This window comes from Capricornis sumatraensis, chromosome 19 (assembly GCF_032405125.1).
Source record: "Capricornis sumatraensis isolate serow.1 chromosome 19, serow.2, whole genome shotgun sequence".
Lineage (NCBI taxonomy): Eukaryota > Metazoa > Chordata > Mammalia > Artiodactyla > Bovidae > Capricornis > Capricornis sumatraensis.
This window is the reverse complement of record NC_091087.1, coordinates 8346307-8363771: the sequence shown is the minus strand read 5'-3', so window position 1 is coordinate 8363771 and position 17465 is coordinate 8346307. Positions and strand designations below refer to the sequence as shown.

The following is a 17465-nucleotide window of genomic DNA, read 5'->3' as shown; positions in this document are numbered from 1 at the left end:
AGCCCAGCGTCTGGCCAGGTATCAGGAGGCAGACTCAGAGGAGGAGGAGGTGGTTCCTAGGGGCGGCTCGCTGCCCCCACGAGGGGCTGCTGGGGCCCACCCGAGCACCCGAGCCGCCCACCAGAGCCAGAGCAGCAGGGCGCACCGGCGCATGGGCAGCCGCGCGGAGGCCCGGCGCGTCAGCATGCTGACCGAGCTCACGGCCTTCAGCAGCCCCATGGTAAGTCCTCCTGCCCTCCCGTGACCGCCCCTCGTCACCGAAGGCCTCTGCTCTTGCGTGTGGGGCTTCCTCTGTTCAGTCAGGGAGTGTTTTTCTGGCTAGGGTCTTCTCCCCACTCCACGGAATGAAGCGCTGACACAGCCGCCTTCTCAGGCTGGGAACTGCAAGTGACCACTAGGATGGGGGATGCACAGGAAGTCCGTCCTGCCCTGCGAGATGAACACAACAGCAGGGCGAGATGACAGCTCTGAAAAAACCCAGGTTTAAGGAAAAGAGTCTGAATTAGACGAGCCCAAACCCATCTCTTGCCTTGTCAGCCACCCAAACATTTATGGACCATTCTCTGGTAGGGAAATTTCCAGAAGTGCATGAGTGACAACCTCTGAAAGATCCTTTCAGTGAGGGAGAATCTGTTCTGCTCATGTATGGTGGCCTTATTCTTTTATGTTCTTAGAAACCTGTACAGAAGGTGCCATAGAGGTCACCTAGACTTATGGTCGCCTGTTGGTGGGTTTGCATAGCGTATGTGACAGGGAGTTCTCACCCCAGACAGCAGGGAGACTATGCTGGAAATCTCTCCCAGCCTTTCCTGATACCAATTTTGGAGTCAGTACAGGTGAGAAATATTTGAAATGTTCCCAAAAAGTCAGACACGACTTGGCACCTAAACAACAACTCTTTGACCTAGGTAGTTACTGATTTAGTGAAGAATCTCTGTGCATAGAAGCTTAGCAGTATGTCATTTACATCAATAAAACAGTGAAGAAATAAACCCAGTGATAAAGGAATGGTCAAATAAATTATGTCTGTTTTGAAGCTGTTTGTTAAAAAGTACGTTTTCAAAAGGCTCTTAAAGGCCTGGTAAAGTTGAGGCGATATAATGTTTTTGTAGAAATGGAAACTGCCATTTACATATAAAGTATTTGGATTAAAACATAAATGTATAGAAAAAAAGACAAAGGAAAGGCAAAGAAGCATGTTTTTCAAAAAGTATATATTACTATGAGGTGGTGTAATAGAGACCTGCTACATTTTCCCTGTGATTCTCTTATTTCTCCAAATCTTTCTGAATAAGATATGTTACTTTGTAATATATATTCTTGGAGGTGTTATTTTATAAACAGAACATATATACCTTCTTATATATAAAAATATATGCATTTCATTTATAGACTGTATATTCTTATACAATTAAGATGGTATATAATTTGTTATTATAAAGTGACAGGTATGTGTGAGGTGCAGGTCTCTTGACAGCTTCCGGTAAAATCGAGGTGCCCTAAATAGTCAAGCACCAAAGGAGCAGACTGACCCCTGGCCTCTGTGTCCTCCTCAGGAGAAGGACGTAACACCTGACCCGAAGCTGCTGGAGAAGGTGCACGAGTGCGGCAGGTGCCTGGCATCCGCGAGGCACCAGGAGCATCCGCTGGACCACCTCTCGCCCGAGCTGTCTGACATTTTCGACTTCTTCATTGCGCTCACCATCTGCAACACAGTGGTGGTCACGTCCCTGGATCAGCCACGACAAAAGGCAAGTTCTGGAGCTTCCATCCTGGAAGCCGATAGAGGCCTGGGCCTGGATGCGGTGTCTGTCTTCCTGAGAGGGAGCCTGGGTCACTGTGCACCACTCTCAGCTTTCAGGGGTGCATTGAGGGCTTCAGACAGGGCACACCAGCCCCGCAACTCTGTGGGGACATCCCCAGACTGTGGTGGGCGGACACCAGGATTGTGGTCAAGAGGGAGAGGACGGCCAGCCAGAGACAGCTGCTGAGCCTGGGGTGAGATGGGCACAGAGTGTCCAGGCAGGGCTTGAGGCAGGGGGGCTGGGAGCTGGCCGCCTCCGTGCTGACCAGAGTCTCAGCGCGCAGAGGACAGGCTGGGGCCCAGGGAGGAGCTGCCTGGACTTGCACCGTCACTGTGAGCCAGTCCCCTCCTGTGTCTCAGACTCCTCTTCTGGGGTGTGGGGGCGATGGTGGGATTTAGGGAAAGGTCTCAGAGTAGGGTTTGGCACACAGGAAATATCCGTGATGCTAATAAAGGTTGTTAAAACAGCGGCATTCAGAAAGTGGTTGAGAATCAATGGCAAGTTACTTAAAGTGGTGGAAACATAACAACACCCAAGTTGGATTTTGTTTGGGTTAACATCAAGGTTTTCTCCAAAGAGAGGAGCGTTTCATGTGTGAAAGGCGCCTCTTTAAGCCAAGCAGTCCTCTAGGAGGGAGGGTGCACCTAAGCATGGCTGAGCGTGTACAGCGAAACAACTCTAAGTGGACACACGTGAAGGTTCTTGGGTGAGATGCACACCGTAGGCCTGTCCCCTGACGTTGCCCCGACTCTCCCAGGCCCCTTCCTCAGTGCAGCCCTGCCAGCAGGTTCTGCTGGTGAAGCTGCTGGGGGGTGACGAAGGGAGAACAGGGACCTCTTGCTTCTCTGTGGCGGCGGCAGCATGTTTGGCAGCAGTGGGACCCCTCCGGGCTCTTCTCACACCTCACTCACCTGGGGAAGCCCCAGGGGCCCAGTGGGTCTCAAGCAAATGGGCTCTGCCACTGAGAGACCACAAGCTTGTGCCGCCAGCCCTGGACGGGGTGGCTTCCTGCTGGAGCTCAGCTCTCAGCAGCGTCTGCATCCCCCGGGGCCCTTCCGCCACCCTCCTCAGCCCCTCTGGAGCACTGTGCTGAAAAGGCGTCTGGTTTCTGGGCTAGACCCTACTCGACTGACCCAGGTGTTGTTGCAGTTACCAAATAAGTAAGAGAAACTCCAACATGACTGAACAGTGTTGTGCCCACAGTCACATCTGCATGAGCTCCATGCAGGAAGCAGACTCCTCAGACTGCATGTGAATATGTCTCTAGGAAAGATTCTTTGGGGTTTGGGAAATTTTGTGTAAACTTAAAATTTTTATGGATGTAATTCCAAAAGAATGTGTAAATTTTGTTAAATGATTTTTTTAATTGGGAAAAAAAAAAAAAAAGGCAGGGTCCATTCCAGGCAGTGGGAGGCCCACTTCTGGGAAGTTTCTGAAAAGCAAGGGAACTGTCATGAGGGGACAGTCCCAAAGTCTAGTCTTGGGCATCACGGGCCACCCAGTGCCTCTGCTACAGTCAGTCACATTCTGAAAGAATGCATGTGGCAGAACCTGTGTTGAGGTGCCATGGAGAGCCAGGGGTGGTCTCAAGGAAGACATGCTGGCTCTGGTTGCAGTTTTTAGAGGGAAATGGAAAATCCACGTTCAGCACCCCCTGGGGAAGTGGAGGGCAGCCCTGTGGGGGCTGGAGTGAGGCCTCTGGGGGGATGCCTCACCTACCTTCTGGTTGTTGCCCTGCCAGGTGAGGGTGCGCTTTGAGCTCAAGTCCCCAGTGAAGACCATCGAAAATTTCCTTCGGAGGTTCACGCCCAGTCGCCTGACTTTGGGCAGCAGTAGCGTCGGGAGCGCGAGTGTGGCCGCCAAGTCCACACCCAAGGCGAGCCTTCTGTCCACGCTGGCCAACGACGGCGCGCTGCTCAGGCTGGAGGAGAGGCTGGGCGCCGGAACCCCGCGCCTCGCCAGCAACGGCTACAGCAGCGCGGCGGACGGCTGGGCCGCAGAGCGATCCCCGACAGGGTCGGAGCCCAGGGCAGAGCTGCGCTACGAGGCCGAGAGTCCCGACGAGGCGGCGCTCGTGCACGCCGCCCGCGCCTACAGCTGTGCCCTCGTGGGCCGGCTGCACGACCAGGTGTCGGTGGAGCTGCCCCACCTAGGCAGGCTCACCTTTGAGCTCCTGCACACGCTGGGCTTCGACTCCATCCGGAAGAGGATGTCGGTGGTGATCAGGCATCCCCTCACGGACGAGATCAACGTGTACACCAAGGGTGCTGACTCAGTGGTCATGGACCTCTTGCTGCCTTGCTCCACAGGTACCTGCACCCCGTGGGCAGCTCCCTGCTACAGAACCAGCCCTTGCACACAGCGGAGCTTTGCCTCTCTGGGTGGCCTTTTCCTGCTCTCAAGGGTTTGGGCTAGAATGGAGGGTTGGGGAGGATCCAGCAGATGGGGAGCTTTGGAACCTGAACTTGGCCTCAGAACTTCTCTGAGGCCTGAAATTCATGTGGGTGAGGCCCTGCATCAGGTCTGACTCTGGGGATGAAGATTAAGAGCGTTTACACTAGAAGCCCCCAAAGGCTCCTTTCTGCCTCTCCTTGCCTGGACCTGGGGCATCTGTGAGGTCCCGGCCATGATTTTTAGCCATCTGTGGAGTGACTTCAGCCTGCAGTGGGGCTACTGGCCCCTGGAAGACTTGGGCCAGTAAGTCCCATCTTGGCTTCTTTTGCACTAGTTTGACTGAGTCCAAGCTCGCTCTGCTTGCTGCACGACAGGCCAGTGAATGTGAGAGAGGAGATGCTGAGGCAGGGAGTATGACTTTATTCAGAAAGCTGGCAGACCGAGAAGAGGGCAGATTAATGTCTCAAAATAACCATGTTGTTGGGGCCTGGATGCCAGGTTCTTTTATAGAACCAGAGAGAAGCAGTAAGGAACTAAAATCGAAAGGCAGAATAGAGAGAGAGAGAGAGAGAGAGGAGAAGAAGTGAAGTATAAAGAGCCATTAGTCTTGCAAAAAGTCTCTGAGAACGGCCAGTATCTGGGAAGGGATGTGTTACTCTCGTCTTCCTTGCGTCCATTCACTGGTGGGCAGGGTCAGATGATCTCTCTTGGGCTGAACAAAGACACTTTAGTTTACCAGTCAGGCAGCGGGGCAGGGTCCTCTGGAGGCAGGCCATTATGTATGATTTTAACAGCAAAAGCAACAAAAAGCAGGTCAAAGAAGTAGTGCCAACATGAAGCTAGAATTGACTTTGCCCTGCAACACTAGACTTCCATGTAACATTGAGGTTGAAAAAGAGTAGTTCAGAAACCGCTATTATAGAAGGTGGAACTTTGTTTAGCAGATGACTTGCAGAGGAGCTTCCCAGACCTCTCCACGTGGTCCTGCAGCCCCAGTGTAGCCTTCCTGTTTGCACCAGCCTCCGATGAGAAACAGAGCCTTCCATACATTGTACCATGGAGCAAACAGGTCAAATCATGGTGGTGCCCAAACCATGACATTGAAGGGGGCACCTGAAAAATAAGCAGTTTCTATGGATCTCTGCCAATTCCTCTGGGAATTTCCAAGCAGCGTGCCCTTCACATAGGTTTGGATAGGTCATAGCTACATACAGATGCCAGGCAATTTAAGATTCGGGATGTTCAGAGCCCCCAGTGGTTTTTCAAGAAAAGGGATGGCTCTGAGGTGGTCCTGAAGTTAGCAGTGACACCCTGACATTGTGCATAATTCATTCAGCTTTCACTGTGGGAGTGGGGTGGGCAGGGTATGGAGCAGAGCAGTCCTGTATATGGCCAGGCTGCTCTACTTTGTGCAAGTAATATAGTGTGAGGGCCATGTGAGTGTCCAATAACTTCTTCAGAGAGCTCACAGCACTTTTACGTAAAAGGCACACGGAGGCTCAGCTGACTGTGGATGGGCCCTGTGCCATATTCGCAGGATGTGGCTGCATCTCACCTGCCCTGGCAGTACGTTGTGTGGGATCGGGTAGCACGCAGGGACTCCACCCACACGTTACCTACAGATCTCTGTTCAAATCCCAAGTCTACATTATGGGCGGGGGTGACCCTGGACATGTTACTCTCTCTGTGCCTCTTTCCCCATCTGTACAAAGGAAATCAGGATGCTGACCTCCCAGGAACCCCTGTCCAGGCTCCAGCACAGTATGTGGTGCGTTCCAGGTATAAAGTATAAGCTGGATCCCTTCCCTTCTCTCTGGTTTCTTCTTCTTAAGATTCACTTACCTGAGGTTCAGTCCAGGTGTCACTTTGTATGGAGATGTTGTGATGACTCCACCCTCCTCCAAGGGCAGGTGTAGAGGAGGGAAGGGCAAGGTGCGGCAGTCACCACTTCTCCCTGCTGGGCTGGGGGGCCTTCAGCCTGCACAGAAACATGTCAGTGTGGTGTGTGACCTCACCCCCGTCCAGGGCATCCTGCATCCCCAGTGCCCGCCCTGCCTTCTCTCACTCTAGTTTTGGTTTGGACCACTGTAGCTAACAGCAGTATCACAGCCCCTGCTCCTTCCCTGGTGTGCAAGCTTCCCCTCGCCCTTTGGAAAGCTGAAGCACTTTGTTAGTGTTAATTCCAGAGCCTCTCGGTTAGACATGTCTTTGTTCAAATTATAGTCAGAATCTGGAATAATACTATCACAATAATAGGAGTGAATGGAGTTTACAGGAGTAAATAACAGTAGTTATTCAAGATTAACATGACATTCAATGTCATCTTTCCAGGAAGTTTATATTCCTAAGCAAAGCAATGTAGGGCAGTGCTTTCCTTTCTTCACTCTTTTTTCATTATTGCCCCCTTAAGGAGTCTTTTTAGATATTTTTTTTCTAACTATTCCTCCATGGCATTTTAATGCCATGGATATGCTATGTATTTATTTATGTACCATACATATATCTGTGCTTTATTTGTAATATGATTTCCCCCACCTTAAGGGACCAGTCTTTGGTCTGTTAAGGGGACTGTCTTCTCCATGGAGAGCACCGATCTAGAAGGTTAAGAGTGTTTCTCCCAGGTCCTATATCAGAGAGCTGACTGGGCTTGTAGTCAGCTTTCCCCAAGCAGGCAGATTCTCAACCACCAAACTGCCAGGGAAGTCCTAGATTTCTTTTCTTTTTTTTTTTTCCAGTAGTGTTACGTGTATTCATCCAACATTATCTTAGAGGTCAGGTAACTAGCCTACTAATGAAACAAATGTAGCGGTAAATGCAGTACTGAGTTTGAACACAAGCTTATAGGCAGTTAGAAACATGCCACATATTTACAAGCAAGGGCAACCATGGCATGGGTTCCTCAGAGTGTGTAGAATTATCTAGTTCTACATACTAGGTTTCTACATATCTAGGTTTTACCTATCTGACAAGTTAGTGTCATTATTACAGCAAAAGTCTTCTAAATCACTGTATAAATTAGGACATTTATGTTGATCTGCCTTGCACAGATCCTCAACTAAAGAAACAAAGTTCAGATAGTTTTAAAGGCAAGTCAAATAATATTTTTCATTGTGGAAAATATTATTGTATTCTGTGAATCAGTGTACAAACACTGCAAAATAATACTGTAAACCATAGACTATTATATTACTAGTGTTTTGAGAAATATATCTATAAATAGATCATGAAAGAACTTTAAGTTCAAGACACTTAAAGCATTTTCTTTAAAATGTTCTGTATATACTTTCTCTATTATCAAGGCTTTATGTAAAACGTCTGACTTTCAGAAATTCAAAAGGATTTCCATATATAAGTAAACACCTTGTGTTTTTAGGATGATAAAATTTTTTTCTATGTTATAAATTGATTACTCTTTATGAGGTTTTGTTATGTGAAATTCTCATTTCAACACGTGATATTAAAATAGCCAAAACTATGATGAGTTAATTTTTTTATTTTAATTTTTTCTTAATATATATATTTATTGAAATATAGTTGAATTACAGTGTTTCAAGTGCACAGCAAGGTGATTCACTTATACATATACACATATATTATCTTTGAAATTATTTTCCATTATAGGTTATAATAAGATATTGACTATAGTTCTCTGTGCTATAGAGTAAACCTTTGTTGCTTGTTGCATATCTATTTTTTAAAATTAGAAATCTACCGGAGAAGGCAGTGGCCCCCCACTCCAGTACTCTTGCCTGGAAAATCCCATGGACGGAGGAGCCTGGTAGGCTGCAGTCCATGGGGTCACTGAGAGTTGGACACGACTCAGTGACTTCACTTTCACTTTCACTTTCATGCATTAGAGAAGGAAATGGCAACCCACTCCAGTGTTCTTGCTTGGAGAATCCCAGGGACGGCGGAGCCTAGTGGGCTGCTGTCTATGGGGTCACACAGAGTTGGACATGACTGAAACAACTTAGCAGCATTCTATTCATACTAAGTCAAACAAGTGGAATCAAAATGTCATACATTTTTTAGTTAGTCAAAAATTTGAAGTTTTCTAAACTATGTATATTATACATATTATTTATATATATGTATACAAAAGCTTTTCTACTATGCTTGATAAAGGCTTGAAAAGAACACACAAAAAGAAGAAGAGATGGAGAAATTGGAAAACATAAACTAAATGAAATGAGAGCACTGAATATGAAATAGAAAAAGTAAAACAAACTGGATAAAAGTAAAATATCATTGTATAGCCGAGTTGTTTTTAAACATGACTGCTCACTGGAAACATCTGGAGCTCTGGAGTGAAAAAAAAGCAATACCTGACCATTTGTATTTTTTGAAAAATCTTCAGATAATTCTGATATGCATCTGGATTTTAAAAAGTGATTACATGTTTTTCTATTAAATGATAATTTTGGTGATATAGAGTTCTATTATTTTTCTGTTGATCAATTATGATATAGTGGTGTAAAGTGAGATAATTACTTGATCACAATAGTGAAAGATGTTTATCATTTATCACAATCAATAGCCAGACAAAAAATTTTTGTTTCATTTTAATTTCTTCGTAATATATATATTTATTGAAATGATTGACTTAACAATATAACTGATTAACTTAACAATATAAAATAATTACATACAGTTTGGGGGATCAAACAGAGTGATGTGATAAGTGCATGCATATACATAACAAGTTTTCATCCTCCCAGCCAGTCTGTGTCTCTTGGTTGGTACATTTAATCCATTACATTTAAGATATTTAATTTAATTTTAATAATTTAATTTAATATGTATAATCTTATTAGCATTTTCTTAATAGTTTTGGGTTTATTTTGTGTAGGTCTTTTCTATGTATTGTGTTTCCTGCCTAGAAAAGTTCCTTTACCATTTGTTATAAAGCTGGTGCTAAATTCTCTTAACTTTTGCTTATCTGGAAAATTTTCAGTTTCTCCATCAAATCTGAACAAGAGTCCTGCTGGGTAGAGTATTCTTGGTTGCAGGTTCTTCCCTTTCATCACTTTAAATATATCATGCCATTCCCTTCTGGCTTGTAGAGTTTCTGTTCAGAAATCAGCTGGTATCTTGATGGGAGTTCCCTTGTACGTTATTTGTCATTTCTCCCCTATTGCATTTAATATTTTGTATTTGTCTTTAATTTTTGTCAGTTTGATTACTGTGTGACTCGGTGTGTTCATCCTTGGATTCATCCTGCCTGGGACTCTCTCTGCTTCCTGGACTTGGTTGACTGTTTCCTTTCCCATGTTAGGGACATTTTCAGCTATTACCTCTTCAAGTATTTTCTCAGGTCCTTGTCCTCTTCTCCTCCTGGGACCCCTATACTGCAAATGTTGGCACATTTAATGCTGTCCCAGAGGTCTCTTAGGCGGTCCACATTTTTGTTTCATTCTTTTCTCTATATTCTGTTCTTCGACAGTGATTTCCACAGTTCAGTCCTCCAGGTCATTTTCCCATTCTTCTGCCTCTTATTCTGCTCTGATTGCTTCTAGTGTATTATTCATCCCTGTTTATGTGTTCTTCAGTTCTTGTAAGTGTTTGGTAAACATCTCTTCCATCTGCTTGATCTTGGCCTCCGTTGTTTTCCCGAGATCCTGCATCATCTTCACTATCATTACTCTGACTTCTTTTTCTGGAAGGTTGCCTATCTCCACTTTATTTAGCTGTTTTTCTGGGGTTTATCTTGTCCCTTCATCTGGGATATAACTCTCTGCTTTTTCATGCTGATTAACTTTCTGTGATGTGGTTTTTGTTTCAGTTACTGTGGTTCTGTGCTTCTTACTTCTTCTGTCTGCCCTCTGATGGAGGAGGCTTGTGTAAGCTTCCTGTTGGGAGGAACTGGTGGTGGGAAAAACTGGGTCTTGCTCTGGTGGGCAGGGCCTTGCTCTAAGCTGCAATCCAATTATCTGCTGATGGGTGGAGTTTCACTATGGTAGTTGTTTGGCCTGAGGTAACCCAGCCCTCTTTACGGGCTCCATGGTAGGGTTAATGGAGAACTCCAAGAGGGTTTACGCCCAGGGGGCCCTTCCTGGGCTGATGCTGCTAGTGGCCCCAGCCCTGTGGGGAGCCCCTGCTGACTCATGCCTCCACAGGAGACCCTCCAACACGAGCAGGTAGCTTTGGTTCAGTCCCCTTTGGGGTCACTGCTCCTTTCCCCTCTGTCTTGGTGCATGCAAGATTCTGCTTGTGCCCTCTAAGACTGGAGTCTCTTTTTCCCCGAGTCCTGTGCAAGTCCTATAGTCAAATCCCACTGGCCTCCAAGGTCAGATTCCATGGGGATCCCCAGTCCCTTTGTCAGATCCCCAGGCTAGGAAGCCTGATGTGAGGTTCAGAACCTTCACAGCAGTGAGAGAACTTCTGTGATATTATTGTTCTCTAGTTTGTGAGTCACCCATATGGCAGGTATGGGATTTGATTTTATTGTGATTGTGCCCCTCCTCCCATCTCACTTCAGCTTCTTCTTTGTCTTTGGGGTATCTTTTTTTAGCGGGTTCCAGCATCCTCCTGTCAATGGTTGTTCAACAGCTAGTTGCAATTTGGGTGCTCTCACAGGAGGAGATGAGCACACATCCTTCTACTCTGCCATCTTGAACCAGAAATCTGACAAGGTTCTTTTTAAAATAATGTCTAACTTTAAGTTCTATATTGAATGTATATACTATTGACAAGTAGTAAAACAGGTGCTTGCTAAATCTAGTGGTGCATATGTTTTCTGGGCACCTCTTACTGGAGGTTGTTGGAGTAAATCGTAATGAAAGGTTGCTCCTGTGATATTCCTGCCTAATTAATTGGAACAAAATTCTGGCCAGCATTCCAGTTGCAGCCAGCTACAGTGAGACAGAATGGGGAGGGCCACTGACTCCAAAACACACTCATACTTTTATCACAAAAAAAACTAAAGCGTCCTCTGACTTCTCACTAACAATTATTAACCTGAGAACACATTGGAGTTAAGAAGGTATATGTCACTTGCCATAGATTCCATAGTGGTAAGGCTCAGGGTTAGCACTTCTGCAGTCTGGTAATAAACAGACAGGTCTGTTCTGTACCTGGATCTACAGAAAACAGAAAAGGGTGAATGTTTGGAAATCGCTTACTAGCTGATAGCTAATTTCATACCTTTTTCAAAATTATGGTTAAAGAAAACAACATAACCTTAGTTTACCATCTTAACCAGTTTTGAATGTATGGTTCAGTAGTGTTGAGTAATATTTGCATTGGTGTGCAGCAGATCTCCAGGAATTTCCATCTTGCAAAACTGAAGCTCTGTATAGCTCCTTCCTCCCCTCCTCCCCCAGCCCCTGGAAACCAGCTTTCTCTCTGAGCATGGTCGCTTTGTGTTGTTGTGTTGTATTAATCGTTCAGTCCTGTCCAACTCTTTGCGACCCCATGGATGGTAGCCCACCAGTCTCCTCTGTCTGTGGGATTCTCCAGCAAGAATACTGGAGTGGGCTGCCATTCAGACTTGAAAATGCAGCTCTTTTTTCTCCCTGGATGGGAAAAGTTCCCAACTAGACCCTGATGGTGCTGAGCTCTCAGCTGTGGAAACCTCAGCAGTGACCGTCACTGCAGACTGATTTCAGCAGGCCTGGAGTCTGAGGGAACCAGGGCATTCCACTGGGCTCTGTTGTTCTCACTGATTTTTTTTTTTTCTTCTTCTTCTATTTCCAACTTAGATGACGCCAGAGGAAGGCATCAAATGAAGATCCGCAGCAAGACCCAGAATTACCTCAACTTGTATGCAGTGGAGGGCCTGCGCACCTTATGCATTGCCAAGAGGGTGAGTAGGCAGCTCCATGGAGGGGCAGAGCCCCACAGCAGGGCGCAGCCCATGAGCTCATCAGTGGGTCTCACCCAGGTTCTGAGTAAGGAAGAGTATGCCTGTTGGCTACAGAGCCACTTGGAAGCAGAATCTGCCGTGGACAACCGGGAGGAGCTCCTCTTTCAGTCCGCCATTCGCCTGGAGACGAATCTGCATTTGTTGGGTAATTAAGTTCTCGAGCTGGCTGGTGTCCTGTAGGGCAGGGTGGAGTTTGCAGCATCCCGGGGAGAGAGGTACCCTGGCTGTAGTCCACAGCAGCTCTGCACACACTGGTCTTCATTAAGTATCCCTCTGGCTTGACACTGGGCTTCCCTTGTGGCCCAGCAATAAAAAATCCACCTGCAATGCAGGAGACCTCGGTTGAATCCGTGGGTCTAGAAGATCGCCTGGAGAAGGAAGTGACAACCCACTCCAGTATTCTTGCCTGGGAAATCCCACGGACAGAGGAGCCTGGCGGGCTGCAGTCCAGAGGGCTGCAGCAGAGTCAGACATGACTTAGTGACTAAACAACAAAACAGCTGGTCTGACTCTAGCACACCCCCCGGGCGGGGCAGCTCCATGTTCAGTTTTTGGGTCATTCCCTGTGCCACCCTTCTGGGTACTATGTAAGACTTTCCTCCCCTAAAATCCTGCTTTCCTACCAAAAATAGAGATAAGAAGCAAGGTTTCTCAACAACTGATACTTAAAATGGTCTCTCCATCCCAGGAACAATCAGAAACTGTTGGACTCATACATGGCTGCCTTTTATGCATAAAAGTCAACTCTCTCATATCTTTTAATATAAAGGCACTAATCCCATTCATGAGAGCTCACTCTCATGACCTAATTGCCTCCCAAAGGCCCCAGCTGCTAATGCCATTACCCTGGGGATTAGGACACCAATGGACTATGGACTTTTAGGAGGGACACAAACATTTGAGTCCATAGCAGCATCCCATCACAGGGAACAGCCATGCATGAAAGAGAAAGGCAAGGCTGACAAGGAGGCCTCGGGCAATGCTGCACTTCTAAAAGAAAGACGGAGGCCATCTCACCAAGCTGGAAGCAGGAAAACCAGGCTGGCCTATTTATTTCCTAAAATACTGAGACTTGCATGTGAAAAATCTGCTCCCTAATTTTTATGTTTGTGGAAAAAGCATCAGGATAATGTTGCTTTCAAGAAATAATGGGCCTCTGTGGTCTGTTTCAACAGCTAATGGTAAACACTGATGAGAGCCATCACTGTGGGCTCATTTACCAGAAGCTTTCTGCAGGATGGATAAGCTTGAAAACTTTTCATCCCTCAGGGTATGGTCATTCTCACCATCTCCCCACAAGCTTTATTTCCAAGCTATCTGTAAAGTTAAAAGTTCACTGCATGTTAGGAAGCCTTGGAGGTGTTCTGTTCAATGTCCAGAGAATTAATGTTTAGTGCTCCCAGCTGTCCCTATTGTATGGAGTCGAGAGCTGGTGAAGGTACCCCCATATCCTGAATGAGGAATCACACCAGTGCTTCCAGAGAAGATGGACTTCAGCAGGGTCCAGTCTGCAGGGTGGTGCCAGGACCTCTGCTGAGCTGGAGTGTAGTATTCATGCTGGTCAGGGCAGGGGCCCGGAAGCAGGGCCTCACCTACACTGGTACCTTTGAGCAGGTGCCACCGGGATTGAAGACCGCCTGCAGGACGGAGTCCCCGAAACCATTGCTAAACTGCGTCAAGCAGGTCTGCAGATTTGGGTTCTCACCGGCGACAAACAGGAAACGGCCGTTAACATCGCTCATGCCTGCAAACTTCTGGACCATGATGAGGAAGTCATCACCCTGAATGCCGAATCCCAGGTAGGTGGATGTTAGGGAGCCTGCTTTACTGAGGCGATCCCAAACCCCCCAGCCCCAGAGAGGAACAGGAAGGAATGCCTTCCATTTCTGGCACTTGCTGTGAGGTGGGCCTTTGTTCTTCACCTCTGTTTATACCTGTGTTGTGCTTCTTATTGTCTCGGAAGATATGGGATTTGCTGGGACTTCTCAGGAACACATCTGAGCTTCATAATGCAGAGTTCAACCAGCTTTTTCCTGAGCAGCTGTCCAACCAGCAGTATCAGAGTGTCTCGTGAGCTCTCATGGAGCTAGGGCAGCTGTCCATTCGGCATTGACATTCCCAAGACAGCACGTGTTATCTCATTAATGCCCCAGCACCACTTGGGTTGTCATCCCTCACTTCTGTTGACTGAAATCCCCCCATGGAGAGGGTGGGTCTCTTCCCACAGGCTCTTCCAGAGTGACTCTTCCTTGGAACATCTCCTCCAGGGGAAGAGGAAGTCCAGCCTTTATGGATCATGTAGGTATCACACTTAAGATGTGCCTTATCATAGAGTTTTCACCTTTGTTTTCTCCTAAAAGGTTTATAGTGTAGCATCTCACCTTTAGACACAATCTGTTTTGTGTAGAATTTTGTGTATAATGTATGAGGTTTACATCAAACTGTGTTTTTCTGCATGTAGCTGGCCAGTTATTCAGGAACTGTTTGTAGACAGTTTGTCTTTTCTCCACTAAATTGACTTTACACCTTTGTTGAAAATCAGTTGCTCCTATTTGTTGTGTGTCTATTTTTAGATTTCTATTATGTTCCATACCTGTATCTATCCCTTCTTCAATACCATGCTGTCTTGTGAGTTTTTAAATAAGTCTTAAAATAAATAAGCAGTATTTTGTTTAATCTTTAATCCAATTTTCTGTTGATGGGCGGGGCTGTGTTCCCTCCCTGTTGTTCGACCTGAGGTCAAACTATGGTGGAGATAATGAAAGATAATAGCTACCTCCTTCAAAAGGTCCCATGAATGCACTCAGTGCCTCTATCAACAGAAAATTGGATTAAAGATTTACTGAGCATGGCCCTGCCCATCACAACAAGACCCTGTTTCCCCCTCAGTCAGTCTCTCCCATCAGGAACCTTCCATAAGCTTCTTATCCTTCTCTATCAGAGGGTAGATTAACCAATCTATTAAAACTATTAAAACTAACCAAGCCTTGTCTAACTCAAGGAAACAATGAGAACACCATGTAGGGCCACTCAAAATGCACAGGACATGGTGAAGAGTTCTGACAAAATGTGGTCCACTGGAGAAGGGAATGGCAAACCACTTCAGTATTCTTGCCTTGAGAACCCCATGAACAGTATGAAAAGGCAAAAAGATAGGACGCTGAAAGATGAACTCCCCAAGTCTGTAGGTGCTCAACATGCTACTAGAAATCAGTGGAGAAATAACTTGAGAAAGAATGAAGAGACAGAGCCAAAGCAAAAACAACACCCAATTGTGGATGACTCATGATGGAAGTAAAGTCCAATGCTATAAAGAGCAATATTGCATAGGAATCTGGAATGTTAGGTCCATTAAATTGGAAGTGGTCAAACGAGATGGCAAGAGTGAACATCGACATTTTAAGAGTTAGTGAACTAAAATGGACTGTAATGGGTGAATTTAATTCAGATGACCACTATATCTACTACTGTGGGCAAGAATCCCTTAGAAGAAATGGAGTGGCCATCATAGTCAACAAGAGTCCAGAATGCAGTACTTGGATACAGTCTCAAAAATGACAGAATGATCTCTGTTCGTTTCCAAGGCAAACCATTCAGTTTCACAGTAATCCAAATCTATGCCCTGACCAGTAATGCTGAAGTTGAACGGTTCTATGAAGACCCATAAGACCTTCTAGAATTAACACCCAAAAAAGATGTCCTTTTCATTATAGGAGACTGAAATGCAAAAGTAGGAAGTCAAGAGCTACCTGGAGTAACAGGAAAATTTGGCCTTGGAGTACAGAATGAAGCAGGTCAAAAGCTAACAGAGTTTTACCAAGAGAATGCACTGGTCATAGCAAACACCTTCCAACAACAAAAGAGAAGACCACACATGGACATTACCAGATGGTCAATACTGAAATCAGATTGATTATATTCTTTGCAGCTAAAGATGGAGAATCTCTATACAGTCAGGAAAAACAAGACCGGGAGCTGACTGTGGCTCAGATCATGAGCTCCTTACTGCCACATTCAGACTGAAATTGAAGAAAGTAGAGAAAACCACTAGACCATTCAGGAAGGACCTAAACCAATCCCTTACAATTATACAGTGGAAGTGACAAATAGTTTCAAGGGATTAGATCTGATAGAGTGCCTGAAGAACTATGGAAAGAGGTTCATGACATTGTACAGGAGGCAGTGATCAAGACCATCCCCAAGAAAAAGAAATGCAAAAGGCAAAATGGTTGTCTGATGAGGCCTTACAAATACCTGAGAAAAGAAGAGAAGCTAAAGACAAGGGAGAAAAGGAAAGATGTACCCATCTGAATGCAGAGTTCCAAAGAATAGCAAGGAGAGATAAGAAAGCCTTCTTCTGTGATCAGTGCAAAGAAATAGAGGAAAACAACAGACTGGGAAAGACCAGAGATCTCTTAGAGATACCAAGGGAACATTTCATGCAAAGATGGGCATAATAAAGGACAGAAATGGTACAGATCTAACAGAAACAGAAGATATTAAGAAGAGGTGGCAAGAATACACAGAACTATACAAAAAAGATCTTCATGACCCAGATAACCACGATGATGTGATCACTCACCTGGAGCCAGACATCCTGGAATGCAAAGTCAAGTGGGCCTTAGGAAACATCATTGCGAACAAAGCTAGTGGAGGTGATGGAATTCCAGTTGACCTATTTAAAACCCTAAAAGATTTTGCTGTGAAAGTGCTGCACTCAATATGCCAGCAAATTTGGAAAACTCAGTAGTGGCCACGGGACTGGAAAAGGTCTGTTTTCATTCCAATCCCAAAGAAAAGCAATACCAAAGAATGCTCAAACTACTGCACAGTTGCACTCATTTCACATGACAGCAAAGTAATGCTCAAAATTCTCCAAGCCAAGCTTCAACAGTATATGTGAACCGAGAACTTCCATATGTTCAAGCTGGATTTAGAAAAGGCAGAGGAACAAGAGATCAAATTGCTAACATCCGTTGGATCATTGAAAAAGCAAGAGAATTCCAGAAAGATACCTACTTTTTGCTTTATTGATTATGCCAAAGCGTTTGACTGTGGATCACAACAAACTGTGGAAAATTGTGAAAGAGACAGGAATACCAGGCCACCTGACCTGCCTCCTGAGAAATCTGTATGCAGGTCAGGAAGCAACAGTTACAACTAGACATGGAGCAACAGACTGGTCCCAAGTTGGGAAAGGAGTACATCAAGGCTGTATATTGTCACCCTACTTATTTAACTTATATGCAGAGTACATCATGAGAATTGCTGGGCTGTATGAAGCACAAGCTGGAATCAAGATTTCTGGGAAAAATATCAATAACCTCAGATCTGCAGATGACACCACCCTTATGGCAGAGAGAAGTGAAAGAGGAGAGTGAAAAAGTTGGCTTAAAACTCAA

The 17465-nt window shown here is 45.6% G+C and overlaps 1 protein-coding gene across 1 annotated transcript in view; it reads left to right on the top strand.

The window, feature by feature from the left end:
• Positions 1 to 17465, top strand: part of ATP10A (ATPase phospholipid transporting 10A (putative)) — a 180744-nt gene that overhangs the window by 141152 nt on the left and 22127 nt on the right. Inside the window, exons 8-13 of the mRNA XM_068991490.1 lie at positions 3 to 220; positions 1557 to 1751; positions 3547 to 4114; positions 11900 to 12003; positions 12082 to 12208; positions 13678 to 13862. Of these exons, the coding sequence (XP_068847591.1) occupies positions 3 to 220; positions 1557 to 1751; positions 3547 to 4114; positions 11900 to 12003; positions 12082 to 12208; positions 13678 to 13862 (1397 nt within the window). The remainder of the gene's footprint in view (positions 1 to 2; positions 221 to 1556; positions 1752 to 3546; positions 4115 to 11899; positions 12004 to 12081; positions 12209 to 13677; positions 13863 to 17465) is intronic.